The 27,810-nt window shown below is 39.7% G+C and overlaps 1 protein-coding gene across 1 annotated transcript in view; it reads left to right on the forward strand.

The window, feature by feature from the left end:
• The first annotated feature begins 1,562 nt into the window (after positions 1-1,562).
• LOC149162803 (HEAT/U-box domain-containing protein) overlaps positions 1,563-27,810 on the forward strand; it is a 407,100-nt gene continuing 380,852 nt past the window's right edge. Inside the window, exon 1 of the mRNA XM_089437404.1 lies at positions 1,563-1,799. Coding sequence (XP_089293530.1) covers positions 1,744-1,799 — 56 coding nt within the window. The 5' untranslated portion in view covers positions 1,563-1,743. The remainder of the gene's footprint in view (positions 1,800-27,810) is intronic.

Raw genomic sequence — 27,810 nt, forward strand, 5'->3', positions numbered from 1 at the left:
CTGATGGCTTCAAGTCTAGCAATAGGTGCAAAAGTTTCTTCAAAATCTATACCTTCTTGTTGAGCATATCCTTTACAAACAAGTCTGACCTTGTTTCTAATAACTTCTCCATTTTCGTTTAGCTTGTTTTTGAATATCCATTTAGTTCCTATGATATTCTTATCATGAGGTCTAGGAACTAATTCCCAAGTATTATTCTTTTCAATTTGTTCATTCATGGCCTTGACCCAACATTCATCTCTGCACGCTTCATTACGTTTTAAGGTTCAGTGGAGGATAGTAATGCTAGATATCTTGAAGATTCGGCAATGGTTCTTCTAGTCTGCACACCTGCCCCTTTATCCCCTAATATTTGGGCTTCTGTATGATTTTCTTGAACATACCTGGACGGGTCTTTTCTTCTATCGTTATCTCTTCTTCTGGTGTTTCATTGGTTTCTTCTTCAAAATCAGTGTGATTTGATGTGGGAGAATGATCCTCATTTTCTTCATTTTCATAATCTTCAGTTTTTATCTGTTTTGGATTTTTGCATGCTTCATCAACCACAACATCAATACTTTCAATAATTTTCCCAAGTCTTTTATTGTAACATTTATATCCTACTTCAGGAAGAGTAGCCAAGAAGAATACCTTCATCTGCTCTAGGTTCAAACTTACCAAGATTTTCATCAATCCTTTTGATGTAACATTTGCTTCCAAAAACTTTGAAGTATTTTACAGTAGGAGTCTTACCATACCAAAGTTCATGTGGAGTTTGAGTGTTGTTTACCCGAACATTTGCTTAATTGAGAATAGTGACGGAAATGAATGTAGCTTCACCCCAGAAGGTTGCAGGAGTTCTAGATTCATCTAGCATAGCACGAGCCATTTGTTGAACAGTTCTATTCATCCTTTCTACCACTCCATTTTGTTGAGGAGTCCTTGTGGTGGAGAACTGCCTTTTTATTCCATGTTGTTCCCATCAACCAGAGGGTCTTGTACCTCAAATTGGTGTTTGGTTATAATATAACCTTAAAACTAAATTATACAATATATATTTTTCCAAAAAAATCTTGCAAAGAAAACCAAGAGATGCTTCTTCCAATTTGTAAATAGTAACCCAACAAAATCTTGCAAAGAAAACCAAGAGATGCTTCTTCCAATTTGTAAATGATAACCCAATAAAACTGTCATTATAAACTGTGCACCTTGACCAATAAAATTTGAACTTAACAATAGTTTACATTCCCATAAACTTAAAACCCAACATCCACTCAGAATAATTTGAATAATTAGAAATGCATTGATGTGGCTCGTAAATTACTACATTTATTTTATGATATAATGATATCAAATTGGGTTGATCTTAGGCTTCACTCAAGTCACTTTATTTACTTACTAATCCCCTAATAATGTAATTAATCGTAAAGAAATTCTCATTATAAATACACTGAAATTAATTTATTTTGTCAAAGAGAAACCAAATGGGAACGCATTTACTTTATACGCATCTTGAGTATATACACACATTTACTTTATACGCATTTTGTGTATATATACACGCATTCGACGACACCGTTAACCACAGAATTTTCCATCTTTATGTTCTTAACAACACGGTGAAAGCAGGAGGTATTGAAATCATTTTTGTCTGTGCCGGGGAGCACTTCTAAGATCGGAACATACAGAGCGGAAGCAAGTTCTGCCCGGAGATTAACAAGGGACAGAAGAGGAAGAAGTGCACCAGCGGTAGCAGCAGACGCCATGGGAAAACAGAAAGGCGATGGAGCTCGGAGCAAGACTCGCCCGTCAAGCAGCAAGTAAGTTCAACTGTCATTTTATTTCAAATCACCATTGATGTCTAAGAAATTGCATTTTTTAATGGCAGCTTTGCACACACTATTCAAAGTGGGCTCACAGTGCACTTTGTTATGGTCTATGTAAATTGTAATTATTTCTTAGAATTGTCTAGATCGCACAATCATTAACCGCTTAAAGAAAATCAGGGCTTCTCGCAGTAGCCGCGACGACAGATTGAATACAGTAAAGTAGTTTTCCTTGAAGTAAAAACCATATTTATACTGCCCCGAAATTGGCCTCTCTATATACAAAACAGTTATTCAGATTTCCATGGGAATTTTCCATTATGTAAAATCCCTGGCTCTGTAGCCGTGATACAATGGAATTTCTCCAACCTTTATCCTTCATAAATTTTATATTCAAATGCGTACCTCCATCAAATTATTGTTTAAATGTAACTTTTCATCCCACCCTCCAGCCCGTGTGCAACAGAATGTAAGAGAGAGAGATGTTCATCATGCATCGGGAAGAGCACTAGTCATAAAAAAATGATTCACGAGAATGATCACGTGACAAGTGCGAATTGAATTTCTTCTTTCCACTGCCCGAGCTAGACCCATTTGACATACACCCTTCAAACTTATAACGACAAGCTATAAAATAACTATGCCTGAACAGAAACTATTAAACTCGAGGTATCTGTTTATGTGTATGTGTATTTCTGAACGTATGTTTCTGGGGTAGTGATGCCAGATGTCTTCCATATCTTGCCTTGTCAGTTCAATATGATCGATTGAACCATTAAATATTGATGCCAACTTTATGACTTTTGGTCTGTGGTATCAGCTCTCTACCATTGGGTGGAGCTGCGGTGTGATTTTTTGATGGGCTTCAGTGCCTGCCCGTGTCCTCTACTCATCTCAAAATGATACCTTTTACATTACCCTATTCTAGAATTCTTGATATCTCCTTAAAATCCTTCAATCCATCAGCTGTTCACGGACTCAAATTTCTTGCTTCTTTGCATCTTCTTATGCCAATTTAAAAACTTTTTTCTGCTTGTGCAAAGCCCTGTCGCCTCAATCATCACTGGCCTCTTTTTTACTCAAACATACCCGTCCAGGGTTCTCTTGGTGCTTCTTAGAACGCTTTTCCTCTGCAGTTTTTTTTGAGTTCACTGTAGGACAGTACACCTATATAGGTCCTTTAGCTTCTCCTTTACTATCTCCACCCACCTTGTCACTCCTCACCGGCTTCAATCCGGGAGAGCCCTATTACTGGGTATATTTAATTATGCTAATAACTTTACATTTCACTAGTCATGAAAGGAGTGGGAGCAAGTCTCCTCAGGTTCATGATGTCCGTTATTCGGCATCTTATTTGCCACCTTGTTACCAAGCCTGCTCACGTTTACTACAATTAATGGCATAATACGTGTCTTCATCTCTTGACCCTTGGAATATCTGGCCTGTAGTCTCCAACTCCGTGGAAGTTCCTTTTACTAATTATGTCAATAATGATTTTAGGTTCCTCTTCAACACCCATTCTTTTAATCCCAACGTACTGTATAGAAGTGCAGGTCCCAATCAATGCATCAACTTCATCCAGGTTGTTGGTTTCAAGTTTCTGGTCTTGAACCTTCAATGTAAATTAATTTGACAGTGCCTTGATTTCCATTACAGCCCCCCGCCCAACCTTCAATTCCCCTTTTGACTTAGTCTGGTGTACTTAGAGGCTTAAAATAAATTCTATGTCCAAAAGGGGGCTTGCGTGGGTACATTTAATGCCCTCCATGGTATTACGGAGCAAGAAGTAAAATTGAAAGTGTTATCAGATTATACTTTGTTGTTACCAGGTTCGTGACAAATATAAAGGTTATAGCACTATGTCTAACTATCAAACCATAGAATGAGAACATGACCATGTGTAAAGAAAGGATGATGCACATGTCACTAAGGTATGAGGCTGGAGTGAGTTGGTACACCATGGCTGAGGTATCTGTAGTGATGAAAGCTTGGTAACTGAGGGAGAAGACAGAGAACATCTGTGTTTGATTGGCATGAGTATCTGTGGCTGACTGGCATGAGCAAGGGATCTCACGTGAGGTGGAACATACCACACCGGCTGATTGGGTTGCTTTGGGTTACTTTGATGGAGCAAGTTGTGAATTTTAGGGCTAGATTGTTCTCTACTGTAGATAATCACATTTTTAAACTTTTCAACAATTTACACATTACATTGACCCCTTATCATCATAAGCAATTATATAGAGAGAGCGATAACATCAACAATGCAGCGAAACAGTAAGGAACAACAGAAGAAAAGCATACACAATAGAGACACCAGGATTTAGGTCAGTGACCAGGGCCAAATCCCACAAGGGGGAAAACCCAAAAATCAATTCGTCTTCTTCTTAGATATTCATCTAATGTTCCGGTGAGATACAAAGTACAATTATAATGAGACACACTCTTTCAATATCAACCACATTAGGCCTTCTAGGGCATTTACAAGCCCTCCACACGACCTCTGAAAGGTCTCCTAGTGATCGGTAGATGAAACCATAAAAACTGCCTCTATACAACTAACTGTGCCCATTATCACACGCCAATAAGAGCTAGTAACTCTGCCATACATCATCAAGTATCACTGCCAATACTTGACTGTCGTACAAGAACCAGTATCACTGCCATAGATCACATCAAATTACTGACATAAAAACACTGCCTTACACTGCTGCCATACTTCACTGACACTGCCATTCATCATTGTTATAGGGTCACTGTCATATATCATTGTCTTTAGGTAACAACCATATATCATAGTCTTTAGGTTACTGCTATAAATCATAATCATTAGGTCACTGCCATATATCATAAGGATACTTGCCATTTATCACGGTCACACAAGAACAAGTAATACTGCTACATAGGAACAAGTATCTCTGCCATCTGTCACCAGATCACTGCCATATGTCTTGGCCATACATCACTGTCATATATTGTAGAAATTAAATTCCCTGCACCCTTAACCCAGTTTACAATTTTGCATGTGTTTCTTTAGGCCCAACCCACATGTTTTGTCACGCTGATATAAATTTCAGAATGCATTTATTGCAAACATAAATAGTGCCTCTACTCTTTTTCGCTTTCCTAATAGGTGATAATTAACACAAAATTAAATGCAAGCATTCACACATGAGACACTTGTTTTTGGTCAAGCTGATCCCGGAAAAACCCCATAGCCTCTTGGGGAAAACCGGTCTTCAAAAGAGGATTTTATTGCTTGATAAATTGTTAATAAGTACATAAAAAAACACAGTACTTATCTCCCTTTTGCTGTAACATTAAATGAACACTTTCTGGAAATTTGTGCCCACTGAAAAATTCAGATTTCCACAGAATTTTTATGCCCAGAAATTTAGCATTTGCTTGCTGCCCAGCTCCTCGAATTTTGTGCCCAGAATCTGCGTTGAAAAAATAGCTGAACTTTGCCTTGATTTTTGTGTACAATGCTGACTGTACTGCCTCGATTTATGTGCCAGAATGCAGCAAAAGCTCCTCAATTTCTGTGCTGCATGTAGCAGACAGTGTTGAAATTTGTGCCTCAAATTTTGGGCAAGAATAGTGCTGAACCTCCTTGAAATTTGTGCTGCTTGCCTTCTTGAAAATTGTGCTGCCTCTCTCGAAATTTGTGCTGCTTCTCTTTGATTTTCATGCTGCCTCTTTCTAGAAAATCGTGTTGCTGTTAGTACAGTATTCTCCTTGGAATTTGAGCCCTTCTCTTAAGTCTTGGAATTCGAGCCCTTCTCTTAAGTCTGCAAGCTCTTCTCCTCTCCTTGAAGTTCTCTTTAGCTCTCTTCTCCTCATGCTCTCTCAAGTGTGAAGTGAAGAATGAGTATCCCTTTTCCTCTTTTGTCTCCTTGGAAAAGATTGAATCCTTAAACCTAGGATCCAATGGTTGAGATTTTATTCTCAAATTCCAAGATGTGTGGTTGAGATCAATTCTCCCAAATGACCTCCCTCATACATTGGCCCCATTACTTAAAAGTCTCCTAGTACCTTTTTCAAGTTGTGTACTTTTTCTAATTTTTCTCATAAAATGATTTTTCACCTCACTTTAATATTAGAAAAATACACTTAGTACTTTTCAAATAAAGTCACTTTATAAAGTACAAGTGAATTTAATATTATAAAAAAAAATGGTACAACACTTCTAAGTACCTTTTCCACCCATGACATTAATATAACACATAAATGTCACCAAGACAAAAGTAATTAATGTGCTCACTAGGCTAAAAGGGATAAAAGCCTATTAAGACCTCTCCTGGGTACTATTTTCAACACACCCTCTTACCGAGGAAGGCGTTGCTCACTACTCCCATCTTGTTTCTGAAAAATACATGCTTCCCTCTTGGCAATGATTTGGCGAGAAGGTCTGCCACTTGTTCATCAGTGGATATATACTCAAGCTTCACAATCCCTCGTTGAACCCAGTCTTTGATGAAGTGGTATCTAATCTCTATATGCTTTGACCTGTCATAAAATACTGGATTCTCAGAGAGTTTGATACAACTATGATTATCATAGTATATCATAGTTGGTCTCAACATCTGACCAAATAAACCATAAAGCATCTTGCGAGACCACAATGCCTTGCACCTTGCCTGACTAGCTGCCATACACTCTGCCTCTGTGCAACTCAATGCCACTGATCTCTGTTTCCTGCTGAACCATGACACGACTGCTGAGTCCAACAAGAAACAACATCCAAAAGTACTCTTTCGGTCACTAACACTGCCAGCCCAATCTGAGTCTGTGCAACCAATCAATCTGACTCCATCACACTTGACATAGTCCAAACCATAATCCACCGTGCCCCGTAAGTACCTCAACACATGTTTTGCAGCCACCTAGTGTACTCTCCTTGGCTCCATCATAAACTGACTCAATGTGTTGACTGCAAAACAAATATCTGGTCTAGTGTTGACCAGATACATCAATGAACCGATCAACTGTTGATACAAAGTGGGGTTCACTAACTCGGAATCTGAAGCATGCAACTTCTTCTAGTTGGTGGTCATAGGAGTAGCCATAGGTCTGCAACCCTCCATACGGAATCTCCTCAAGATATCAGTTGCATACCTACCCTGACCCACGAAGATATGCCCATCCTCCTGCCTAACCTCCAACCCCAAAAAGTAATGCATCAGTCCCATATTAGTCATATCAAACTCTAAAGCAAGATCTCTCTTGCAGTGCTGGATGACTCTGTCCTGTTAATTTTTGGTAGCATCGGATGTGCTCTAAGTCTCAAATTTTGCAGGGAGGCTTAGGCACATGTATACCAAAGAACCTAGAAATTCCACCCAGAAACAGTTGTATTAAAATAATTAATTATTTTTAATGGGACCGTAAGTCTAAACTTAGGAAAATAAAATAATTAAAGGGTATTAATATAAACTGTGGGTGTAACTTCTAGAAAAGACGAGGATCAAGCAAAAATGATCTTAGCCATTGGTTAGCTTCTAATTTGGGCCGTTGAATGTCAATGAGGAGATTATTTAAGGAGGCTTGAGGGTCATTTGGAAAAACACACACAGAGTGAGTTCAGAAGTTCGATTTTCTGAAGCAGAGCAGCTGTCGGGAGAATATCGATAGTGAGCTTGTGCAGTGAGGGGCAGGGATAGTTGGGTTGGAGTATCTTCTCCAGAGCCCAAGATACGCAGCAAAGAGGCAGAGAGACACTAGAAGGAGGCAGCGCAGGACCCAGGAGGGGTTGACGCTGAGCCAAAAGGGCCCATGCTGAAGCAACGTAGTTCTCCAAGCAAAAGTCCGAATTTGTTGAGGGAGCTGACATTTTTGAGTTGGGAGGGCTGGAAACTGCTCCAGAAGGCAAATCGATTCCCAGTTAAGTTGACGCAGAGCCTTAGAGGCTGACGCTGGGCCCACACAGAGGCAGTGCAGAAATAGCAGGGACACATTAGTTTAGTTGCCGGATCAGCTGGAACTTGTCAGGTAGAGTGAGGTGTTCTCACAAATTTCTTTTGCCAGTTTATTTCTCTGTAATTGGATTACTGGGAGGGCATCTAGAGTTGTATTCAAAAAACTACTACATAATAATAAAAACCCTCAAAGCCGCTCCACCGGTTTTCTCCCATTGGGTTTTTTTCGGGACATTTGTCCAAAAAAACTGTGTCACTTGTGCATCTTTCTCTATTTGTTCTATCCTTGTTTTGGGAAAATTAATTAATCAAGTGAAGGCTGTAGTGTGTTAGCTTCGATATTTGCTATAGGAAACAATAAATAATTTGTTTTAGTATTTAACAGATAGGAGAAGTTTAATCAGTTGTTGCAGTAGGTGATTCAGGTGGGATTCTCGAATTTTCACATGGTATCAGAGCATTGCAGGTGAAGCAAGAAAGAAAAGCTAGAGATCCCAGCGCTGAGCAGAAGAGGGAGTTCGAAAAGGCTACAGGAGGCAGCAGTTCGAAACACCATAGGGTTTATGCAGTTCTAGCTGGAGGGTTGAAATTTCGAGGTAGTCTCTCTTCGAGTGAGTAGACAGACAAAAGGGCTTCCAGATCGAGTTTTGCTGGGGCAGAGGGAGCAGCGCAAAAGCCTCAACGTGAGGAGAGCTAGTGGGACATAGTTTGTTTTGCAGGCTGTTTTGCTAGGCAGAAAGACGTCAGAGGAGAAGGAAGGAGCATGACTGATGGAATTTTTCCTCAGAGGACTTCCAGCCAAGGAGTTTGAATTCTCACTTGCTGAGCAACAACAAGGAGCAACAGATTTAGAAGCTCCAAAAGGGAGTGTGTAGGCCAGTCTAGTGCTACGTAGAGGAGAGGGAGCAATTCAACATTTTTTGGTAGAGATGGCAGCCACATCTCCAGGAGGGAGGTGGGGTGATCTAGAGATGTAGTTCAAAAGGAGCTACAAATGGGCAGGATCCTTGAGGAACGCACCTCTCGGATCAATTCCTTACTATAGGAGCCCAGATCAGAAGTAGTAGGATGGACTAGTGTTAAATTATGGTATGTTCTATGCTTATGAGCAATTTACCTCAAATTTTCTTATTAGCCCAATATCAATTTCGAGAGTAGCAATCACATCAACATGATAGTAAATGCAGATAGAACATAAATGTAAACATTAGAAGACAAGCCAAGACAAGAGACACAAGATGTGGCACTAGCCACGGACAAACCCCAATGCGGGGAAACCTTTGATCAATTCTTCTTATATTCTTCAATAATTCAGCACAGAGAGAGAGAGATAATATAATTACACAAATCTGTCATTTTATGACAACAACAATAAAACCCTAACTAGCAAAGTCAAAGCTGGTCAAACAGGTCAGAATTGACCTCAAGTCAACCTTAGTCAACTTGGCCTCCAACAACAAGTACAAGCAGCCCAAAACAGTCCTGAAATGATGGTCAAACAATAGTCAACGCAGGTCCAGGTCTGCAGTCAACCCTTGACAATCAACGCTGGTCAAAGGGTGGTCAAAACAGGTCAACATTCGCTGCCCAGAAATGCGGCTAGCCTAGGAGAGGTTGCCCAACCCAAACCGCAGTCAAACTAACCTCCTCGCTGGTCAACGCAGTCAAAACTCAGCCTTTCTGCTCCATGGTCAACCCAAGTCAACGCTGCCCTAGTTAAGATTTGCATCCTCCTTTCAGCCACACATGTGAGAGAGAGATGCTCCTCTAATGTGTAGGGGAGAAAGAGAAGAATGTGTGTTGAGATGAGTGAGTTTATGCCACAAGGTCTCTTCCTTTTATATGCCACGTTGAGGATAAGCTGGGGGTGTAAAACACTGTTTTGCTTGCTGGTTGACCTTGACAAATTGTCAAGAATACAAATAAATTTATATCTCCATGAATACATGTCAGAATCGGATGATCGTTAGATCAATCCTACACCTCTTGGTGAGAGGAATCCAAGAAAAATATCATCTGCCATAAATAATGTGACCCACATGGAGTTTGGACCTAGTTGCCAATTTTAGCACTCCCTCTCAACTAGGGAGAACTCCATCTGCTAATCCATCTGTTTGTCGGTACTATCTCTGCCATCAATGCATTGCTCTGCACTGCTTTGCTGAACCATGAAAAAGAAGAAGTGATCGAGAATGTATCATACCATCCTCTACTGACCTGAAGTCAGTCCCAGATAAAAGAGAGTGTCTAATAGCACTCTTACTGACCCGAAGTCAGTCCCAATGAAGAGAGTGTGTCATACCACTCTTACTGATCCGAAATCAGTTCCAAATAAAGAGTGTGTCATACCACTCTTACTGACCCGAAGTCAGTTCCAATTGATCCCAGATCAATGTCATCCTAGCATAGGGAGTATGGTAGTTACACGATGCATCCATCGGTACTACTATGGTCCCTATCCTCATTTCCCTACTCATTGGCCAGATGAGAGGTACTTCCCATGAGTCCTAGACTGCATGGGTAGGATGTCTCAGCAGGAGAAGGATGAACCACTCATCCTGCCTACATGTCGCCACGGGGTATCACAGGGGAAGGCTGAACCACTCACCCTGTACACAACAAACCACTAGGGGAAGGCTGAACCACTCACCCTATGGTTGCTCATCGCTCCAAGAAGTACCCCAAGCCCCCCAGAGCTCCCAGAGCTCAATGTATATATCATACAGGACCCTCATAAGAGGGTCTCTCCATGACTCCTAGTCGTTCTCGGAAAGTCAAGAATTTGACCTTTCCCAGGGACCTGCTTATCAGTCCCAATATGATGGAGCCTTATTGCTCCTCGTTGTACCATATCCCGGATAAAGTGGTACCTGATATCGATGTGCTTGGAGCGATCATGAAATATGGGATTCTCTAATAAACGAATCCCACTCTGGTTGTCGCAGAGGATCACGGTAGTATCCAACGTATGTCCAAACAACTCCCTAAAGAGCTTCTGCAACCAGACAACTATCATACAAGACCCTCATAAGAGGGTCTCTCCACGACTCCTAGTCGTTCTCGGAAAGTCAAGAATTTGACCTTTCCCAGGGACTTGCTCGTCAGTCCCAATATGATGGAGCCTTATTGCTCCTCGTTGTACCATATCCCAGATAAAGTGGTACCTGATATCGATGTGCTTGGAGCGATCATGAAATACGGGATTCTCTGATAAACGAATCCCACTTTGGTTGTCGCAGAGGATCACGATAGTATCCAATCTATGTTCAAACAACTCCCTAAAGAGATTTTGCAGCTAGACAACTTCACAGGAGGTCATACTCGCAGTAATGTATTCGGCCTCAGCGGTGCTCAACGCCACCGACTTCTGCTTCCTGCTCATCCAAGATATCGAAGCAGAACCCAAAGAGAAACAACACCTGAAAGTGCTCTTTCGGTCCACCACACTGCCTGCCCAATCAACATCGGAATAACCATGCAGCCTCACATCTCCAGCAGTGTATCTCAGTCCATGAGTGATTGTGCCCCGAAGATATCTCAGAAGATTCTTGGCACCAATCCAATGTGAGTGATGAGCCTCAACCATATATTGGCTCAACGTGTTGACTACAAAACATATGTCGGACGGGAGCTCACCAAGAACATCAATGCTACTATGAGTTGACAATACTCGAAAGCATTTCCCAATATAGGTTCGGTAGTATTACCGCATAACTTCTTGAAGTTAAGCTCCATCGGGGTAGTCATGGGCTTGCAGTCCACCATTCCAAATCTCTCTAATATCTTCACCACGTATTTTCCCTGAGATAGGAAAATTTCTCCTGGATTTTGCCAGACCTCCAGCCCTAGGAAATAATGCATCAGTCCTAGGTCCTTCATCTCAAATTCGGAAGTCAACTCCCTCTTACATTTGTGAATGAGAGGGTCTGCACTTGTCAGAAAGAGGTCGTCAACATACAACACCAGTATGAGAGGCATATCATATTCAACCTTAAAATAAAGGTTCGGATTGACTTCACTCCTAGTGAATCCCAGCTTCGTGAAATAGCTATCGATCCTCTCATACCAAGCTCGGGGTGCTTGCTTCAACCTATAGATAACCTTCTTCAACCTGCATACATGAGATTCCTGGTTATGAATCTCAAACCCCTCGGGTTGTTCCACATAGACTTCCTCTTTAATCGAACCATGTAAGAACGCGGTCTTGACATCCATCTGATATAGGTTCCATCCTTGCGAAGCAGTAAGGGTTATGATCGAGCAGGTGGTGGTGTGTCAGGCAACAGGTGCAAATATCTCATCGTAATCTACACCTTTCTTTCGAGAGAAGCCTTGAGAAACAAAGCGAGCCTTATACTTTTCAGCACTGCCATCAGCTCCATGCTTGATTTTGTAAAGCCATTTCGAGGTGACAACTGTTTTGTCCTGGGGTTTGGGGACCACATCCCAAACATCATTCTTCATGATGGACTCGTATTCTTCATTCATAACATCCTTCCATACTTGATGCTTCACGGCTTCTTCGAACGATGAAGGCTCGTTTTGAATGATGGTGCTCATAATGGTCAAGTATCCTTGATACCTGGTCGGCTTCTTGCTTTCATGAAAAGTCCCTCTGGGTGCAATATGTCTCTCGACATCTTCAAGAGTCCCCCTAAGCCATGAGGGCCTCTTATTAGAGGAGGAGGGCTCTTGAGGAGGAGGATTAATAGGATCCATAGGTTCTTCAACATCCGGCATCGTTTCATCTTCCTTTTCATCCGGCTTCCTGGTGTTAGCTTCTTTATCTTTCCTTAGAATAGGAAGATTGTCAACCTTGCTAAGAGCCGTATCTTCGTCAAAGGTGACGTCATGACTTATTTCGACTTCCCTTTGACCAACCACATAAATTCGATAGCCATTAGTATTTTCACGATAGCCCACAAAGATTCCTTTCTTTTCAGATGCACCCAATTTGCTTCTCTTCTCTTTCGACACATGAAAGTATACAGGACTTCCAAAAATTCTAAAATGAGAGACATCGGGTTTCTTGCCAGTGTACATTTCTTCGGGAGTCTTGGAATCCAATGCTTGATGAGGGCATTGATTTTGAACATATACGATGGTATTCGCGGCTTTGGCCCATAGAAACTTCGGAAGCCTTTGATCATGGAGCATGGCACGAACACCTTCCACAATCATATGATTCTTCCTTTCAGCCACACCATTGTGCTCAAGAGTGTATGGTGTTGTGGTCTCCCTCTTAATGCCAACTTCTTTGCAAAAGTCATGGAACTCATTCAATTCATACTCGGTCCCATTATCAATCCTTAATATTTGGATTCTCTTCTCGGTTTGATTTTCGATCAAGGCTTTGAAGTGACGGAACCATGTGAACACTTCATCCTTCCTTTTCAAGAAGTATATCCAAGTCTTGCGAGAATAATCATCTATAAAAGTGAGATAATATAGATATCCTCCCAAAGAGTTTACGGGCATCATATCAGATATGTCGGAGTTGACCAACTATAATATATTTGTAGACTTACTATGGCTTGAGGGGAATGGCCCCCTTTTGAGCTTTCCTTCGACACATCCTGGACATACACCTTCATGCTCTACTTTGAACTCGGGCATCCCTGTCACCATCTGTCTCACATCGGGTAGAGCCTTATAATGAAGGTGGGCAAACCTCCGGTGCCATAGTTCAGACTGTAGAGATGTGTCGCAAGACATGACCCCCAACGGACTTCCTCCAACTTGATATAAAGAGTTAACTCGGAACCCAAGAGTGAAAGCATCTTTAAAATTCTTTTTCCAAACACATACCTTGCCATCGATGAATGCCACCTTGTAGCCTTTGTCTTCCATTGCCGAAATGGACACCAGGTTCTTCTTGAGATCAGGTACATATAAGACTTTTTGCAAGTGGATCGTGTTACCCTGATTCAATTGAAGGGTAACATTTTCTACACCCTTTACAAGATAGGTGGCATTGTCTCCAAGGATAATCTCCAATGTTGTCTCCTTCTCTATCAAATTAGAGAGAGCTTCCTTGTAACCAGTGAAGTGCCTTGAGGCACCACTATCAATAAGCCAATTGCCCAATGAGTCCGGAGGAGAGGTAGTGGAGAGGGCCTATATAAGATAATATTCATCTTTTTTATTGTTAACAACATTTGATTCATACCTGGAGTTCCTTGCTTTCTTGGAGGGTTGACCATTTCCTTGATTTCCTGCATTCCTCTTTCCTTTGCCATTGAACCTGCCATTCCTTTGATTGTTGTTGAAGTTGCCCCTGGAGTGATTTTGATCATCATCGTGTGGTGTGTCCTTTCTATTTGAACACTCCCTCGCATAGTGGCCAAATTTATTGCAAACAAAGCATCTTCCTTTCCTTCCACCCTTCAATCCGGGCTTTCCTTTGAAATGACCTTTAGACCCAAAATTATTTCTCCTTTTGGCATGAGAGGAGAAAGCAGTGGGGTTGCCTTTACTTGAAGGCTTTTCTTGTTCCACCATCCTCGTCTCTTCTTGAATGCATCTAGATATCAATTCTTCAAATCCCAGAATTCAATCATTGTTGAGAAGAGTGGTTCTATATATATACCATTCGGATGGTGGAATGACTTCTCCAATCTAAGATCATTTTTGATCTCAGTGATCCTTAAGAAGTAGGATTGAATATCCTTGTCCTTGCCCTTCTTAATATCCTTCAGCTTATTTTTGAGGAACAAAACTTGATTTGCATCACTAACTTTAAACAAGCTTACCAATCCGTCGTAGATCTCCTTAGAGGTGTTCAACCTAGAAATGTAAGCCACCAGACGTTTGTCAATTGAATCTCAGATAATCTTCTTCGCTTTGACTTCACCCTTAGCGTACTTGTTCTACGTAGCAGCCGATGCATTTGATGGAGGCTCCAGAATTTTACCCCTCACATAGTCCAACACTTCTTGCTCTTCCAATGTTAGATCAAGAGACATCTTCCATCCGTAATAGTCAGACTTCTCATGGAGCTTGTCTTCGACCGGGAAGTGGGATGAGGAACCCATGAAGCCTTTTGACCTTTCACACTGTCTTCGATGATTGTTCTTTCACTCTTGCTTGGGCTTTGTCTTCACGTCAGCTCTGATACCACGTTAAATTATGGTGTGTTCTATGCTTATGCTTAAGAGCAATTTACTTCAAATTTTCTTATTAGCCTAATATCAATTTCCAGAATAGCAATCACATCAATATGATAGTAAAATGTAGATAGAACATAAATGTAAACAGTAGAAGCCAAGCCAAGACAAGAGACAAAAGATGTGGCACCAACCAGGGACAAACCCCAATGCGGGGAGACCCTTGATCAATTCTTCTTATATTCTTCAATAATTCAACAGAGCGAGAGAGATAGTACAATTACACAAATCTGTAATTTTATGATAGTAGCAACAAAACCCTAACCAACAAAGTCAAAGCCGGTCAAACAGGTCAAAATTGACCTCAAGTCAAACTTAGTCAACTCGGCCTCCAACAACAAGTACAAGCAGCCCAAAACAGTCCTAAAATGATGGTCAAACAACAGTCAACGCAGGTCCAGATCTGCGGTCAACCCTTGAAAGTCAATGCTGGTCAAAGTGTGGTCAAAACAGGTCAACGTTTGCTGCCCAGAAATGTGGCTAACCTAGCAGAGGTTGCCTATCCCAAAACACAGTCAAACTAATCTCCTCGCTGGTCAACGTAGTCAGAACTCAACCTTTTGCTCCACGGTTAACCCAAGTCAACGTTGCCCTAGTTTAGATTTGCGACCTCCTTTCAGCCACACGTGTGAGAGAAAGATGCTCCTCTAATGCGTAGAAGAGAGGGAGAAGAATGTGTGTTGAGATGAGTGAGTTTATGCCACAAGGTCTCTTACTTTTATATGCCACGTTGAGGATAAGCTGGGGGGTGTAAAACATTGTTTTGCTTGCTGGCCGACCTTGACAAATTGTCAAGAATACAAATAAATTCATATCTCCACGAATACATGTTGGAATCGGATGATCGTTAGATCAATCCTACACCTATCAGTGAGAGGAATCCAAGAAAAATATCAACTGTCATAAATAAGGTGACCCACATGGAGTTTGGCCCTAGTTGCCAATTTTAACAACTAGTGTTGGATGGTGCCGAGGAGTGTCGGAGAGACAGTTGCAGTGGCTACGAGCGCTAGACACTGAACAACGCAAAGCAGAGTTGGCAGCAGTGCAGATGGCAACAACAACGCAGTAGATTCAGAGGGTCAACGCAGAGACTAGTAGTAATCAGGCTCCAACATTCACATTGTATCATACTGAACACAGTTAGTTCAGTAATTTGGGATATTTTTCCGTTGCTGATGGAATAGCAACAACAGTTTGCAGTGCAGAGGCAGTTGGCAGTGGCAGTGCAAACATCAACACGAATGCAGAAATTTAGAGGGAGTTGCAGTACAAATGCAGTGTTCATAGTGGCAGGGTTAGCAGCAGTACAGATGCAACGTTTGCACAGAGATTGGTGGACAACATGTCAGACATTAGCAGCGCAGAGGGAAATGTTACAGAATAGTGTGATGCTTCAATTGGAGGCATTACTAGAGCATATTCCTTGCTAAGAGGGAGTGTTGATTTTTAGTAGCATTGGATGTGCTCTAAGTCTCAAGTTTTGCAGGGAGGCTTAGGCACATGTATTCCAAAAAACCCAAAAATCGTTTTGGGAAATTCGACCTAGAAAAAGTTGTAATAAAATAATTAATTATTTTTAATGGGACCCTAAGTTTAAACTTAGGAAAATAAAATAATTAAAGGGTATTAATATAAATTGTGGGTGTAACTTCTAGAAGAAGATGAGGATCAAGCAAAAATGATCTTAGCCATTGATTAGCTTCTAATTTGGGCCGTTGAATGTCAACGAGGAGATTATTTAAGGAGGCTTGAGGGTCATTTGGAAAAACACACACAGAGTGAGTTCAAAAGTTCGATTTTTTGAAGCAGAGCAGCTGTCGAGAGAATATCGATAGTGAGCTTGTGCAGTGAGAGGCAGGGATAGTTGGGTTGGAGTATCCTCTCTAGAGCCTAGGATACGCAATAGAGAGGTAATGAGACACTAGAAGGAGGCAGCGCAGGACCCAGGAGGTGTTGACGCTAAGCCAGAAGGGCTCACGTTGAAGCAACGCAGTTCTCCAAGCAGAAGTCTGAATTTTCTGAGGGAGCTGACATTTCTGAGCCAGGAGGGCTGGAAACTGCTCCAGAAGGCAAATCAATTCCTAGTTAAGCTGACACAGAGCCTTAGAGGCTGACACTGGGCCCACACAGAGGCAATGCAGAAATAGCTGGGGACACATTGGTTTAGCTGCCGGATCAGTCGAAACTTACCGGGTAGAGTGAGGTAATCTCACAAATTTCTTTTGCCAGTTTATTTCTCTGTAACTGGATTGCTGGGAGGGCATCTAGAGTTGTATACAAAAAACTACTGCATAATAATAAAAACCCTCAGAACTGTTGCATTGGTTTTCCCGCTTTGGGTTTTTCCGGGGACATTTGTCTAAAAAATAGTGTCACTTGTGCATCTTTCTCTATTTGTTCTGTTCTTGTTTTGGGCAAATTAATTAATTAAGTGAAGGTTGCAATGTGTTAGTTTCGATATTCGCTGTAGGAAACAATAAATATTTTTGTTTCAGTGTTTAACAGATAAGAGAAGTTTAATTAGTTGTTGCAATAGGTGATTCAGGTGGGATTCTCGAATTTTCACATGTCCTCCCCTGTAATAAACAAGTCATCCACATACAGAACCAGAATGAGTGGATTGTCACCTACCAAGATAAGGTATAGGTTCGGATCTACATCACTATTCTGGAAACCCCTCTGTTGCAAGTAGGCATCTATCCTCTCGTATTATGCCCTTGGTGCCTGCTTCAGTCCAGACAAGGTTTTCTTCAGCCTGCACACATGAGACCCCCTCCCATGCAACTCAAAGCCCTCGATTGCGCAATGTACATTTCCTCCTGTATAACACCATTGAGAAAGGCGGTCTTCACATCCATCTGGTGAATTTTCCATCCCATCTTAGCTGCCATTGATATCACTGCTTTAATGGAAGTATAACGAACTAGTGCAAAGGTTTCCTTATAGTCAACTCCCTCTACTTGTGAGTACCCTCGTGCCACAAATCGAGCTTTGAACTTTTCCACGCTGCCATCTGCAACATGTCTGATCTTGTAGAGCCACCTGGAAATTACCAATGACTTCCCCTCAGGACGCGACACTACCTCCCAGACATCATTCTTTATGATAGAGCCATACTCCTCCACCTTGGCATCCCTCCAGATCTGCTGACTGGCGGCCTCCTCAAAACTAGTTGGCTCTATCTCCACAACATTTGCCACAAAGCCACCCAATCTCTCTAGTGGTCTGCTCTCTCTCACTGATCTTTAGGGTCTCCCCACTGCCTCTTGAGCCTCCTTCAGGGTCTCTCGAAGCCATCGTGGCTTCCTCTTCCCTGTAGTAGTCTGCTATGGTGGTATGAGAAAATCCTCAACTAGTGCCTCTCCCCCTGATGAGGAAGGCTCGACTATAACCAACGGATATCTTGGACTTTGAGATACTGTACCTGATGATCCTACACCAGGTGATCCTGAACCAGGGGAATCTGTACTCGGTGAACTTGTCACCCATGATGAAGGTGAACCTCATGATCCTGTTGTACCACCTGATGCACCTAAAATCTGATATTTCATAGGGATACTTGCCACGTATCACTGTCACACAAGAACAAGTAATACTGCTATATAGGAACAAGTATCTTTTCCATATGTTACAAGATCACTGCCATACGTCCTGTCCATTCATCACTGTCATATATTGTAGAAATTAAATGCCTGACACCCTTAACCCACATGTTTTGTCATGCTGATATAAATTTCAGAATGCATTTATTGCAAACATAAAGAGTGCTTCTATTCTTTTTCACTTTCCTAACAACTGATAATTAACACAAAATTAAATGCAAGCATTTACACATATGAGTCGCTTGTTTTTGGTCTAGCCGACCCCGGAAAAACCCCACAATCTTTTGGGGAAAACCAGTCTTCAAAGGAGGATTTTATTGCATGAGAAATTGTTAATAAGTACATAAAAAACATAGTACTTATCTCCCTTTTGCTGTAACATTAAATGCACACATTCTGGAAATTTGTGCCCACTGAAAAATTCAGATTTCCACACTGAAATTTAGCATTTGCTTGCTACCCAGCTCCTCGAATTTTGTGCCTAGTTTGTGCTGCCTCTCTCAAAATTCATGTCGTTGCTCCTTGATTTTCATGCTTCCTCTTTCTAGAAAATAGTGCTGTTGCTAATACAGTCCCCTCCTTGGAATTTGAGCCCTTATCTTAAGTCTACAAGCTCATCTTCCTTCCTTGAAGTTTTTTCCTTAGCTCTCTTCTCCTCATGCTCTCTCAAGTGTGAAGTGAAGAATGAATTTCCCTTTTCCTCTTTTGTCTCCTTGGAAAAGATTGAATCCCTAAACCTAGGATCCAATGGTTGAGATTTCATCCTCAAATCTCAAGATGTGTGGTTGAGATCAATTCTCCCAAATGACACCCCTCATACATTGGCCCCATCACTTAAAAGTCTCCTAGTACCTTTTTCAAGTTGTGTACCTTTTCTAATTTTTCTCATAAAGTGATTTTTCACCTCACTTTAATATTAGAAAAGTACACTTAGTATTTTCACATAAAGTCACTTTATAAAGTACAAGTGACTTTAATATTAAAAAAGTACATGGTACAACACTTTTAAGTACCTTTTCCACCCATGACATTAATATAACTCATAAATGTTACCATGACAAAAGTAATTAATGTGCTTGCTAGGCTCAAAGGGATGAAGACCTAGTAACACCTCTCCTTGGTACTATTTTCAACATAAATTACTAGAAACTCTGCCATACATTACAAGAATCACAACCCAAACATCATAGTCACTAGCACTGAAGATCAGCCCAAACATCATAGTCACCAGCACTGAAGATCAATGCAAACATCTCTGTCACATAAACTAGAAACACTGCCCAAACATCACTAGATGAGTGCTCATAATCACTGTTCAAATAGGCTGCAACATACCTCATAAAAGCTGCACCAGATTAGGCCTAGAAGGGCATACAAACAATGTTCTAACTGTAGAGAGTTAGGGCCATTAGGGCTGCACCCAGAGAAGCTAAAGAGACTGCACATATAGTCCACTTACCTCGCTGGAAAAGATTGCATATTATGAGGACGTGAGAGACTGCATATACTTACATATCCACTGAGATAGGCTGCAAAAATTGCCATAGTTAGGTTGCATATAACATAGAGATAGGCAGCAAATGCCACAGAGATTAGGCCGCAACAGATTCACAAATAGGCTACAAGAGATGCCACTTAACCTTAGAGATTAGGCCGCAGATGTCTTCAAGAAAATCAGAAAAGAAGGCCGCATAAGATGCCACAGTTAGGGTAGCAGAGGTGCCATATTTAAGTCGCAGAGATGCCACAATTAGGGCGCAGAGAGATGCCACACTAGGCCACAGATAGATGCCACACTAGGCTGAAATTGAATTACAAATGGTGGAGGAAGGATGCCTATTTATAGTTGATCCTCCATGCGAAGGGTCATGTCCTTTGGGGCAGGCCGACTTGAAGATTACCTTATTAAATTGCACTTAATAATATTTAAATATATTTGGCACATGCCTTGATAATGAAGCTGACATAGATGCTTGCCCAAATATATTTGTCACATCTTTGGATCAGATTTCTTCTTATTCTTGTCTAGAAATTATCACATTTCCTTTGGGGTGTAGAAATTTATGCAGTTTGGTTAATGCAAAACATTAATTTCACCTTTTTCGTTAAGGTTTCCTAGATCATAACTTTGTGAATTTTTAGGTTTATGTGTGTTATGAAATACAAACAAAATAACAAGGAATAATATTCCAATTCTTAACAGCCCCAATCATTAGTCATATTATACAAGGTTCCACATTGTGATTTTGATCATATTGATGGAAATTTTCTATTGGTTCCTTGGAGCTATTAAACCAGCTTGCGGGCAATCATTTTCATGGATTCCCTTTTCTTCATGGTTCCCCTAAGTGTTTAGAAGATGATGGTGGTAGGAGGTAGATGTTTCACGACATTGTTGTTGATGTTTTCTAGTGACTTTTTGAGTTCATATATGATGATGGTGTCACTAGTAGGCAGTAGGGGGTGTTCTACATTATCCTCACATGTTGGATGCGTGATAGGGAACATACTTGATAATTGGTTGGGTTAGCATTTATTTATTCCTCCTATTATGATGCTGCTATGGTGGGTTGATTCATGTTGCCTTTGTGGGATTTCCCTAGGTGATTTGGCTTTATGACGTACCGATTGCTAGACATCACCTAGGGGAACATGTGTTTCATGATCTTAGTAACTTCATTGATATGCTATTCCTTAGTTTGAGTTAAAAATAGGGGCACTACATATGATTTGATGGTTGTCTAACCTTTTCCTAAGGTTGGATGATGAATTTTTTCGTAATAACCCCTTGGTGGTGGTGCATCTTAGGCACAACACTTTAGAGTGCAACCTTGATTGACACACGTGTTCATTGTGAGTTGATCAATTGGTGAGTATTTGTAATGGGAGTATGGTTTAATTTGAGTATCAACCTCTGTAGGCACATTTTGAGTTTGTTTCATGGTTAAAGTAATCTAATTTATCCTTATTAAGGTTAATATCTAGGGTGACCTACTTCGTTGCCTTCCTTTCCACCCTTGAAGGCGTTAGTTGGAGATGGTTGAGGCTTTCTAGTGGTGCAGCCCCCTCTTGGGCACTGTTACCAAGGCATGTATTATTTTATTCTTGGAGAGGTTGGCACATTTCTCCAGGGTGCAATCTTGTGTGTTGGTTAAACATCTTTATAAATGGCATATGGAGTAGTATTTATTATTAAGGTCTAACCACTTGCACATTTTCCCAGGGCACATTTCATTGGAGGATATTTTGTTATTTGTGGGTGGTTGAGGTAGCTACATGGCACACTATTGTAGGATGCACCTCTCCTAGGTGCACTCTCATCTTTATTGCATGGTATTTCAGCTACACTTGTTATCATTTGACCTTCATTGGAGAGTGTCTTCATCTCTTTGACTTGGCACATATTTTATTTATTGGAGGTGGTTATGGAGGCGTTTTATGGAGGGGTGCATGGCATATTTGGAGGGCTTATCTTCTACATCCATTTTCTTAGTCCTACTATTTTTGACATATCCTTGAAAGGTGTACTTGTGAAGACACTTCTTGCTATTCTTGGAGATATATATTTTATTATTTCATGGAGTTTTGGCATGGTCAAAACGCCACTTTGCCCTTATCTCCTTGGATTTGTCTTTTGCAGATGGTTCACTTACTATGTTGGGGTTTGACTATCACTACATTTTGCACATGCATTGCATCCATTGAGTTAGTTACTTTGGGATTTGCACATGTGGATTGGTTGCATGCATTTTGTGGATCATTATCATTTTGGAGGTTGGTTATGGAGCATTCTCCCAGGTGGAATATTTTATTGTTATATCTGTCATGCACCTTGAAGAGCACACTTTTTGAGTTTGAGTTCTTCTAGGTGGACCCTTTAGCACATCCTCCTATATTGAAGAGTATTTAGTATATTTTGCACGCATTAATTCTTGGAGAAAAACTTCTATGAGGACCCATTTAGCATTTGACTTGGCATAATACCTATTTTTGTACGACGCTTTTTTCTTGGAGGTTTTTGGTTGCACATTGTTGTCGCACAGAATGTCTAGACACCGTGACAACAACTCAGATTGGGGGCTGTCACACTGATTCTCAATCACTTCATTTGAGTTGTCTCCCAATAGCAGACTAAGGGGGGTAGACCCTATGGAAATTGAAAGAGGAAAAATTAGTTGGGAACCAACCAATCTGGGAGACACAACTAAGCAACCAATACTTGGTTTAGATTGCGCAAGATTTTAAGGATTCAAATTGATTTGAGAAAAGTGATACCAGTGCCTTGTGGAGTCAACTATCTTGTGGAGGAAATAAGGTCCAAGTAAAGCATGGGAAACTGCTGTTCAATGACTTGACTGTCTCATATGCAAATGCAAAATTTAAAACTATGTGAAATGCAGGGGCTTGGTTAATTTTAGTTAAATGAGGGCCTAAAATTATTTTTGAAATATGTCTTAAATGTTATTTAACTTAAGGCTCAGAAAAATTGTGATCTTAATGTGAAAGCAAGTACTTATACTAGCAATGTGAAATGTAAAATCTGAACAAGTAATTACTGAAATGTACAATATCTCTGAAATGTAAAATGCTGGAAATAACACTTTTAAATTCAAAAATCCATTTGTATGAAGTACTCAATCAAGATCATTAGATGCATAAGTAAAACTAGCTTAGTCTTACTTGCATAAGCATGTAAAAACAAATGAACTACAAAAATTAAACTAAATGTTTTAAACTTAGATCATATTAATGAAATACCAGTCTAGTAATCTGCTCTTAAATAAAATGTTAAAGCCAACAATATATTCTAAAACAAAGTCCTGGAACCATGCAATATTCATAATTTTCTATGTATAACAACATAAAATTTTAAATGGCAAACTGATAACTACAATTCAGAAAATTTCAGAGTTTAATTCTTTCTGATTTACTGATGTATTTGATCTAAAAACTCAGAAATAAATTGTTGAACAACAGTGAAACAATTTTCAGAGATTTGTATGCAAAAATTACGGAAGATAACTTTTATTTCTACAATTGTACAACAGTAAAAATGTAAATTAAATCTGCTGTTACACTCCATCTAATTGCAAATCTATGCCGGTATTAACCTTGCTTTCAAAATGAAATGAGGAAAGGTTAGAGGGTGTGCACCAGTCAGCGCTTAGGGACTTGAAGACACTTGAAGATATGCTGCCCGAATCGCTGAAAATCCTCGACTCATAAGTTTTTTGTGAAAACCTTTTTGTTAAAAATTTGTTAAATTTTTTTGGGAAATATTTAGGAAAGATTTAGGAAAAATTAGTGAGAAAATTTTGGTGAAGGAGGGAGGCCGAGAAGAAGGGAAGTAGGCTGAGAAGGAGGCTGGAGATGGCCAACGTAGGGCCTTAAGGCACCAAATTTTTTTTTGCCTACAATGTTCTTGAGATTTCTCTTCAACCTGTAAACAAAATGGAGATGCCCTCCGGGGCTTAGATCTCTCTCCAGAATCCATAAAAATCACCTGCAATTTTCAGATTTTTGCACAAACAAAAGACAGAAAACCCCAAAGCATGTATATACAAAAATATGAAATACCCAAAACCCCAATGAATTAAAAATTGTATATTTACAAATCTACAATAATATTCTACAAATCTAGCAGATCTGCAGATCAAAGCCTTCTATTAGCCATATTTAAACAATTTTGCTCAAATTTAGAAATAAATAGGAAATTATAAAGAGGCATAAGCCCAAGAAAAACCCTGCAAATAAAATGTTTTGTAAGATGACTTAGAGATTAAAAACAATGGGCTCTTTAGATTCTGTAATCTGAGAGTCGGTAAATCCAGCTGAAGATTTCCCCAAACACCCAAATCCTAAATGATAACTCCTGCACACTGAAATTTGTTTGTTAGATTAGTAGAGATTCAAAATGATCATAAAATGATTAAGAAATATAGATACCTGTTACTTCTATCAAATCAAAATGATATTTAAAAAACCCAGAAATCTGTGCAAGACACCTGTACACAAATCAATCCTCAAAGGCTATTAACAAGCAAATGAAAATAAAAGCAACAGAGTATTAAGAACAATATTACCACATAAATCTGAAAGAGGAACACCACGATTTGAAACCCCAAAATCTTTGCGTTTTATTAACCAAAAGAAGTTACAAGAGCTTTCTTAGACCAAGTACACGATTCAGAAATTGGATCCAAATAATGGATTCGAATTTCACTTTTAATTTCCTTTTAATTAACTCAAAAATGATTATTTTGAGTTAATCGCCGCAAAAAGTTGACTTTGACTTAACTACTATGGCTCAAGGGTCCAAAATATCTTGAAATTTTCAATATTCCCTTGGCCAGGGACCTCCAAAAATTAAACACTTTAAAATCCACAAATTTTAGATGTTGGAGAATTTAATTTTTCCTAGGACTTAAATTAATTAAATTTTTGGCTTTAGCATTTTAATTTATTTTAGCTAGAAAATTTAATTAATTGACTCATGAGGGGATTATTAATTTTTCCAACCCTTTAATACTTTAGCATTAAAGCTAAAATATTATTTACATGAAATATTACATTTCTAACCCATAAAAGGGGAACACCTGTTAATTATAGACCCTCAATAATTACTCACTTTTGCGACACAAAATATGATCTAGTAGACTTAAGTGACTTGTAATAAAATAATTTAACAAAATAGTTAGAATTGTTCCCAAATCACTTTTACAAAGACTCGATAAATAACACTAGGACTCTTAAAATCCTAACGACAAAATCCACTTTAACTTTGGGGTGAGGCTGGAGGGAAAAACTTTGCCGATCATCCGTGTTTACAAACACACATGAATCATTGAGACTAAATACCTCCTAGGATAGAAATCATCATTAGAAAAATAAATTTACCTAAGTGGTTACATACATTTGTCTTACTAGGATAATTTACATTGCAAAATGTAGAATGGGTTTACAAAACTCTAGTGTACATATAGCTGATAATAATGAATCTGTGGATCATCTGAGTGCTCGGATATGATGGAAATCCATGTGTGAAAAAATGTACATCTATGGGGTAGTTGACATGGAGTGGTCAACATTTAGTTTTACTTGGGGACATGTTGCTTCATCGAAGCAATGTGAGAATCCAGAATCTGCACCCAAAGAAAACAAAGAATGACATAAGTAGCATCCATCCAAATATAATCCAAAAATCATCATATAACATTAAGTACATGAAAATAGAAACTGTTCTATCATTAACAATTCTACTAATCATGAAAAGTAAATCTAATCTTAAAACATAAATGAAATGTTGAAATGACAAGGTGTAGGGTTAAAAATACAATACAAAGGATGCCTTGTGGCATCAAATGTGTTCAATATAGTGCATACTGAGCATTTGCCTGCTTTCTGGCAAATCTGTGGGTTGTTTTTTGGATGTGCCATGCCCGATCCTGCATATTGTAGGACTATGTCTTATCCGAAAATCGAGTTGCTCTTGACCATCAAATGCATCAAATCGCTTCCTTCTGCTTTTTTCTTTTTCCTCTTCTTCTAGGTGGGTTGTGATGTCAACAATGAGACCACTATAGATTTCCTGTCCTAATCTTGAAGATGTTTGGATGAAAGATCTGAAGAATCTGAAGTATGCCCAATCTTATTATGAATATACTCTGTTAATGGTGATACATAAGCTCAGTCTTCCTTAACCAAAGTCGACTTGTCCTTAATGGGAAAAGTAACCTCCTTGCGATGAGATGGGAAATGCTTCGGTGGACCGGGAGATCTGTGAGTCGTGACAAACCCTTTGTGCTTTGGTCTAACTTGAAATCTTGGAACTTGTGCGTTTTTCATCATTTGCAGCTTATCTTGAAGAGTGGTCTTTTCGATTCTGATGGCATCAATCTGGTTAGAGTGTTCAACCTTCATAGCATTGATTTCCTTGGCATGGCTTTCCTCCATGGTCAATAATTTATTCTGAAAACATATCTGACTAGCTTCCATATCTTTTATTAATTGCACTTGCTTTTCCTCCATGGCTAACAATCTGTTCTGAAGAGAAATCTGACCAGCTTCCATGTCCTTCATCATTATGTTATGATTTACTTGAATAGTACTCATTTCTTTCTCATGATGATTCTGCATGTCGGTCCTCATAGCCTCCATCTTTTGAGCACACTTTTCTACTACGGTGGCTATGTGATCAGAGTGATTAATTTTCATGATTTCTATCTCCTCATCATGTTTTTCTATTTGGGTGTACAAAGTTCTCATATCCTTGGCATAATCAGCTATCAATTTTTCTTGATTAAGCTCCATGTTTTTTACCAACTGCTTTAGTTCTTTAATAAGATGCTTATCATTTTCCTTTTCATTGTCGATATTGATTTCACAACTTTTTCCTGCTTTTCCAGAATCATGGATTTGTCTTGCAACGATACAATTGGATTCATCATGAGAACATTCCTAATGCCTGCAATATGACATATTTTGATATGGAGAATTGTCCTGAAATCTAAGATTACTTTCATCCTTTTGCATAGTATTAGGGGCACAAGGTGAGCCACCTTGATCCCCATATCTATCTTTAAAAGCATTGATGATGCATTGTAAAGTAGTGAAAGAATCCTCAAGACAATTATGAAACTAATCCAAAGCATCGCCTTCTAAAGAAAAGGCAAATAGACGATTCTTGACATCTTCATGATTATATTGTGAAGGAAGACAACATCTGGTTATTATATGAGTAACATTGGAGAGATGCTTTTTAGTAGTGGTTGAATTACCAGCAGAGAACAAAGGCAATTTATGAATGACTCTTCCAGCATATCATGAAGAAAGTTAGTAAAATGACATGGTGCAAACAAGTCATCCATAATGACTTGCTTAAAGGGATAAGGAGGGACCAAATGGATGCTAGAGAGAGACCCCTACGTAAGAAAATCAAGAGATCCCCAAGAAGCGAGCTTCTAGCAGAAATTCTTGTAAGAAATGAAAGAAGTGGAGTCGCCACTTGAACATGAATCTAGTTCTAAGATCCAAAACACAAAAACCGAAAGGTTAGTCAGGGAGAAGTAGATGGATATCAGGAAAGGTTTATTGTATGAGAAACAATGGATGAATAAGTGGAGTTGCCACCCAAACAGGAAATCAACCGAAATGTCTAGGTGCTAAAAGTGCAGATGAAAGGATTAATGAGATGATGAAAGATAAGGTGATGAAATATAATGGCGCCAGAAAATTTGGCGTTGATGGAATAATAAATGATTAAAAGATTGAAAAGATGAAGATGAATGTCGTAAAGCCAAGGTCCAATAAATTGGTC

The sequence above is a fragment of the Pinus tabuliformis genome, chromosome 5_2, assembly GCF_031772625.1.
Source record: "Pinus tabuliformis cultivar Carrire ecotype Pingquan chromosome 5_2, CPIR1, whole genome shotgun sequence".
NCBI classification, from domain to species: domain Eukaryota; kingdom Viridiplantae; phylum Streptophyta; class Pinopsida; order Pinales; family Pinaceae; genus Pinus; species Pinus tabuliformis.